The sequence below is a fragment of the Pieris rapae genome, chromosome 22, assembly GCF_905147795.1.
Source record: "Pieris rapae chromosome 22, ilPieRapa1.1, whole genome shotgun sequence".
NCBI lineage: Eukaryota > Metazoa > Arthropoda > Insecta > Lepidoptera > Pieridae > Pieris > Pieris rapae.
This window is the reverse complement of record NC_059530.1, coordinates 2,197,614-2,204,350: the sequence shown is the minus strand read 5'-3', so window position 1 is coordinate 2,204,350 and position 6,737 is coordinate 2,197,614. Positions and strand designations below refer to the sequence as shown.

The 6,737-nt window shown below is 29.4% G+C and overlaps 2 protein-coding genes across 3 annotated transcripts; both read left to right on the top strand.

Moving 5' to 3' along the window:
• The first annotated feature begins 1,287 nt into the window (after nt 1–1,287).
• On the top strand, nt 1,288–2,496 carry LOC110992534 (gastrula zinc finger protein XlCGF8.2DB-like). Its single transcript, XM_045633191.1, has one exon. It carries the CDS (start codon nt 1,659–1,661, stop codon nt 2,466–2,468), a length of 810 nt encoding a protein of 269 aa, XP_045489147.1. The 5' UTR covers nt 1,288–1,658; the 3' UTR covers nt 2,469–2,496.
• Nucleotides 2,497–4,276: 1,780 nt separating this feature from the next.
• Nucleotides 4,277–6,706, top strand: LOC110992519 (gastrula zinc finger protein XlCGF8.2DB). Of its 2 annotated transcripts, none has more exons than XM_045633190.1 (2): nt 4,277–4,533; nt 4,679–6,706. In XM_045633190.1, the coding sequence occupies exon 2, from the start codon at nt 4,733–4,735 to the stop codon at nt 5,807–5,809; it is 1,077 nt and encodes a 358-aa protein (XP_045489146.1). In that variant the 5' UTR covers nt 4,277–4,533; nt 4,679–4,732; the 3' UTR covers nt 5,810–6,706. The 2 variants fall into 2 exon arrangements, with proteins under 2 accessions (XP_045489146.1, XP_022114064.1); XM_022258372.2 differs by having other exon boundaries at nt 4,644–6,706.
• The last annotated feature ends 31 nt before the right edge of the window (nt 6,707–6,737 follow it).

The window sequence follows — 6,737 nt, the reverse complement described above, 5'->3', positions numbered from 1 at the left end:
GCTCGACCGATTTGAATGAACTTTTTTGTATGCGTGTTTGGGTGGCGTCCCAGTTGGTTTAGATTCACAAAACAGCCCAGCAGATGGCGCTAAAGTCGGTATCTAAGTAATTTATACATAAAGCAAATAAATAGCTGGTATATATAAATCTTCTGTGCACGTGTTCGTAATTAAACTAATAAACGGCTCGACAGATTTTGATGAAATTTATTGTGTGTTCAAGTGCAGAGAATGATTTACATTAGTAGATTTTTTTGTATGTAAGACTTATGTACATGACAAAGTGTGTCGGATTCTCTAATATATATTATTCAAGGGAAACGATAGGAGAACTTATGTGAAATGTTGGTACTTTTAACACAGCGCCATCTGTTAGAATTGTATCAAATAATAAACGATTATTTGCAATAAAATAATATTGCGACTATAATTAAAGATCTAAGCTATCCTATCTATATATGCTATATATCTATAGCTATGATATCTCTTAAGTTGGAGCAGACTGCTCAGGGTGTGCAAATTTGATTGATATCGGTTTGGTAGTTTAGGAGTCTATCGCGGACAAACATCGTGACAGGAGATTTGTATATATTAAGATTAACAATGTTTTACCCAGGAATAAAACCCACGACAATCGGGAAAAATCTATTGAATTTTCAACAATAGGTTGTTGTTATAAGATTATTTTATTACAGCACGATAAAAACAATTCCCCGTTTTACTGAATTGATGGTTTTCTATGGAATTGAGTTTGCAAATAAACTTAAAATCGATTTAAGAAGATATCACAAGCCTCTCCTAGCTGCAGGTATTTTTGTATGACAATAGAAATCGTAGCGTCACTCTTGAAAGATCGTCAGGTCAGATGTAACTAGTATACAGTTGGATTTAGATGGGTTCAAAAGAGTATTTTTGTGGTGAAATGGCCTTTTTGTATCCCATACGCTGCAAAGAGTACGAGGGTAAAAGGGACTCAATTGACTCCAGATACATTCAGGCCGTTCATATTACCGACTGGCCAATACCCAATATAACCACCTCGGGTGTACACCAGCCACTTTTCATGTTTCTATTAAAATTAGACAATTTTTTGATAAGTAAAATACTAGTTTCAATGTGACTTAAAATTTGCTATAGTCACAAAACAGTAATTTGATAATTAAATAGATTATTCATTTATTTAATTATCAAATTAATTTAATTATACACTTTTTTTATTTCCGGTATATCCGGTAATAGCTGTAACGAGACCAGTTAAAACTCGTATCATTTTATACATAAACCTTTCAGAAAATACACAGAAGAAAACAATAGAAAAGTTAAAGGAAGAAGCTATAACTGTTATTGAAAATAAGAAAATTGATAATATAGTAGCTCCCGTTACTTTAATTTGTGAAAATGATAATCCTTCTGAATCTAATAATAAAGCTAAACAAGTAAGAAACAAGGTAAAATCTCAAAAAAATGAATTAAAAAAACTACACAAGCGCAAGGAAAATAAAAGTATTGTAAAAAAGGCAAAAGATAAAAACAATAATGCACTCAAAAATTCCCAAAATCTTAAAACTAAATTGCATGAAATTGAAACACAGATAGAGACGCAAAATGAACAGGGAATAAAAAATACTGAAAATAACAATGTGCCGAATAATAATAATATGTTTTATTGTGATAAATGTCCGTATAGAGGGCTAATGCATTACAAAACTCCTCACTTAGAAATGCATGCTATGAAAAATTTCGATATAGAAGTATTTTCCTGTAACATTTGTCACTTTATTTGTCAAAATAAACAATTACTAGAAAAGCATGGCAAATGTCACACTGGTGATATAAACGAAAAGCCTTATATATGTAACATCTGTAATAAGGCATTTACAGCAAAAACAAGTTTAACTAGTCACATAAGAATACATACAGGCGAAAAGCCCTATATATGTAAAATCTGTAACAAGGCATTTACACAAAAACATCATTTAACTGGTCACATAAGAATACATACAAGCGAAAAGCCTTATATATGTAATATCTGTAACAAGGCATTTACGAAAAAAAGTGATTTAACTAGTCACATAAGAATACATACAGGCGAAAAGCCTTATATATGTAACATCTGTAATAAGGCATTTACACAAAAAAATCATTTAACTGGTCACATAAGAATACATACAGGTGAAAAGCCATACATATGTAACATCTGTAATAAGGCATTTATAGAAAAAAAAAGTTTAACTGGTCACATAAGAATACATACAGGCGAAAAGCCTTATATATGTAACATCTGTAACAAAGCATTTACACAAAAAAGTGATTTAACTCGGCACATAAGAATACATACAGGCGAAAAGCCATATATATGTAACATCTGTAACAAGGCATTTACGAAAAAAAGTAATTTAACTCGGCACATAAGAATACATACAGGCGAAAAAGAAAACATGAACGCCAATAATTGTAATAAAACTTGAACCAAATCTTTAAGATAGGGAAATTATATAGATATAAATAACTTATAATATGATTCCAAATGTTATAGGATTCCAAATTGTTTTCATATTATATCGCTATAGAAAGTTTATTCGTTGATTTGTATTAAGTAATTTTAAGATTAAATGATAATATAATTTATGTATATTTTTTATCTAAGCCACATCCTAAAGATTTAACTTACTTAGCGATAACCCTTTTTATTTACGATTTTCTAGTACACAATTTAATTTATTGTAAAGTAAAATAGTTTATTATACTTGACAAAAAATTAAATAAAAAAAAATTAGTTTTTCAGTTAATAATATTGAAGTTAATTATTGGATTTGTGTTTGGATTCCTAGTTTTTATTTAATTTAATCTCTAATTTAATCTTATTTTAATACCTATTTGTAGATAATAAATCATTACTTAGTAAGACTGTACTTTTATTTAAATTTTAAACCTTACCAAATGGTTAAACTGTAGAATCGTAGACGGGATTCTTAATTTGAAATTAAGTAAATTTAAATCTCGTAATTTTCGTTTAACGGATAACGGATTCCATACAAACGTGTAGCGAAATTTAAATTTTCTCCCCAAAAATTTTTATTCGTATTAGCGACACCTACAATCTAAGGCTCAAATCAGTACTATGACGTCATACTCTGAAAAGCGCTACAGAAGATTTCGATTTTAGAGTATGGCTCTTATCCATTGAGGCATTTTGGACAGACATAGATTAGACTGGTCGAGTGTCCTCCTTATATCTCAGAGAAAGAGAAGCACCTTCCTTAAAAAATTATACAATACAATACCAAAGTCGTTATTTTAATAAGGCTTATAAAATCCACTTAAGGTACATACACATTATATCATTATAATAAATATTCAATTGTTACGTTAACAAACTAAGAATATGGATACATACCTTGAGGCCTTAGATAAGATTGAGAAATATTTTGTCTTTGAAATTCGTATAAAACCTTGGTATATCGGAGTCATACTTAGGTATTAAGAATCCTATATCACTAAACAGATACCTCTTGCGTTTTAAATAAAGATTGATTATCAAGAAATGTGGTTTGTTTTTGCGGCAATCGAGTCAATGGGACAGCACTAAAAGGCAGCTATCGCGGACAGAGAAATGCTCTTTTTGTCTTATTCTGTCTACTGGTGCTTATTTTAAAAGCATTCGTCACATTACAAATCCTAGAATAGTCTACTGAAAGAAAATTTTTTGCGTGAAATAGAGTCGTTTTTCCTCTCAATCCCCTTATTTTCCTTTTCTTCAATATTATTAAAAAAATAGATTATAATCTCTTTAGAGTAAAGTGGCTTTCTTATGTAATTATCACTACTACATAGCAATATGTTTACCAAGATTGATTCAAATATAAGTAAATACCTAGGTACTGTTTTCGATTATGTTATTATTGCCATGTCATTAATGTTATTATTGATAGATGAAATAGCATTGATTTTATATTTTTTGGCTCGACCTTTATGGGATTACCCCATCCATATGAGGAATTTTTACCACAATTTACTTTTAGAAATATAATTTTATTATAGATATATTTATTTAGATAATAATTATATTTTCCCCAAAATAAAGTAAACTTTCGTGGATGACATCTTCTCATTATATGCAACAGAATAGCATTCTATTCAACTGACTTAATTTGATACTTAGGAAAAGCTCCAACATTTCACAGATTACTGCTCGCTTAGGTTTGATACTTTTATCTGTGGAACTGCAAGTGCAAACATTGGAATAATGGCGGTAATCGGTATTATACAGGTTGACACCGCTGACAGCTCTAGCTAGCTACCAAATTACCAATTCACAATTACTAATCCATTCTTGATTCTTCTTATTCTGTGTTGTTAGTGACATGTTGGAAAAATAATTACAATTTACAATCGTAACTAACTTTGAAAACAAAACAATAATAAGTAACTTTTATTTGTATATATTTTAGGAAATTGACAATAAATGTTTGATATAGAGCAAATAAAGAGACAGATTTTATTACCCAAGCCTTGTTAAAAGTCTTCAGAGGAGTGAGTACTTTTTATTTATAATGATTTTATAACAATCATTTAATTTTTTCTTTTGAGTTATTGTTTCCTTTTTTAATATTCAATTATTTACAATTTATCTACATTTTCAGAAAATCTTCGCAACCTGATGTGCAAGTATTTGCAGGTTATAAAATACAAAAATATTTTTTTGATGTAACATATCATAAAAGCGTAGACCATGTTCTCGTGCAACAAATGTGAATATGAAGGCCCAGCAAATGTAAGACCATTTCATTTAAAAATGCATCTGAAAGAAACTGCTGGAGCTGCAATTTATACCTGTAACATCTGTTTGTACAAATGTCCAGATGAAGCTATAATGGAGCAACATAAGAATTCTCACATTGAAACTGAATGTGAGAACATAAATGAAGGAGAGGTGGCTTTTGAAAACAATTTTGACTATCACATTGAAATAGAGCGCCAAGAAAGCAAATATATTTGTGATATTTGCCATAAAAGTTTTGCAAAAAAATATTGCCTGGATCTTCACTATAGAATTCACAATAATCAAAGACCTTTTGTGTGTCCATACTGTGATAAAGGATGGATACAAAAAAGTGATTTGGAAAATCACTTGCGTGTGCATACAGGTGAACGTCCCTTTTCTTGCAATGTTTGCGATGCAACATTTGCTAGAAAAACTAACTTAAATATGCATTTGAGAAAGCATTCAGGAAAACTGCCATATTCTTGTAATATATGTGAAAAGAAATTTAACTACAAGCAAGGATTAGACTATCATTTGCGGATACATTCTGGTGAACGCCCATATATTTGTGGTGTTTGCAATGCTACCTTTAAACAAACTTCTACATTAAGATACCATAGCATAATGAAACACTCGGCACAGTTAGAATTTAAATGTGAAGTTTGTAATAAACAATTTTCTGGCCGGAGTAATTTCATTATCCACTGTAAAAGTCATACTGGAGAAAAACCCTATACATGTGAGTACTGCAAAAAGAAATTTACAAAGAAATTCTTACTGGCAAACCACATTCGAACTCACACAGGCGAAAAGCCCTTTACATGTAATTTGTGCAATAAAAGTTATAGTCAACGAGTTAGTTTAAACTATCATAAAAAAAAACACATTGAGAAGCCATTTGAATGTTTCTTATGCGATAAGAAATTTGCAACTAAGAATTTGTTAGATGATCATATTAGTACTCATGTTGATGTTATAAAAAAAGTTGAACCTGAAGAAACTGAAGAAAGCGAAGCTGATGATTTCTACCTTTTGATTGTATAGTTAATGTAAAAGTAGACAATGCTGCCGTTGTTCAGTAATTTAATTTTTTTTAATTAGATTAATATTGTCTCATCTTAATTTGTCAAAACTTGAAATTGATTTGATCCTTAAGACAAATACTATCTAAATCTTAAAAAAATGTTTACTGACTGCCAATCTACAGATAAACCCTTTAATTCAAAGTCGAGATTTAGTGCTTATTATTACTTCCCATATATCAAAATTCATTGTTTTTAACATACTAAGTACTACATCTCGACTCTGAATCTCATTGTTATCCTAAAGAGCTGTATATGAGAATCTAGTTACTTAATGTCCAAATCAGTAATATTCTTGTAATCTGAATTAACTGGTTATTGGGTTACACATAGACTCAGAGAATTGATTTTCATTAACTAAAATAATGTTTTAAGTTAGCAATGGGATTCTTGAATGACATATTTACTATTATATCATATTTTATGGCTTTTTTTAATAATTCAAATATTTGAAATGAAATAATTTTATAAAAAGGAGAATGGTATGAAAGTAAATATTAATTTATTAGTTCTAGTTGGAGACATTGGTTTTTATAATAAAAGACCAAATATAAAGTGATACACAAAATCCTTGCAAATTTTCATTGTAACAATGTTTTAATATGGTAGTCTATAAAGCTAGGGGGTACTTCTTTCAATTAAAAAATTAAATTTGTCCTTAGGGTTGAAGCCAGAGCTTTAGACCCTGTTTATGTGTTTTGGTTTATGTATTGTTACAATTTGGTCATTTTGTTCTAGTACATAAGAAATTTACTTGAGTAGAATAAATTTATTCTTAAGTGTAAATTATGTCACCGACAATTAAAAAAAAAGGTTTTAACCATAGTTTTAATATATTGCGTGAAATAAATCATGATTATATTTAACATTTCTGTTTTAATTATTAATAT

What these genes read in the sequence shown, in the direction of transcription:
- LOC110992534 (XM_045633191.1), top strand. Translation starts at nt 1,659, where the DNA reads ATGTTTTATTGTGATAAATGTCCGTATAGAGGGCTAATGCATTACAAA.
- LOC110992519 (XM_045633190.1), top strand. Translation starts at nt 4,733, where the DNA reads ATGTTCTCGTGCAACAAATGTGAATATGAAGGCCCAGCAAATGTAAGA.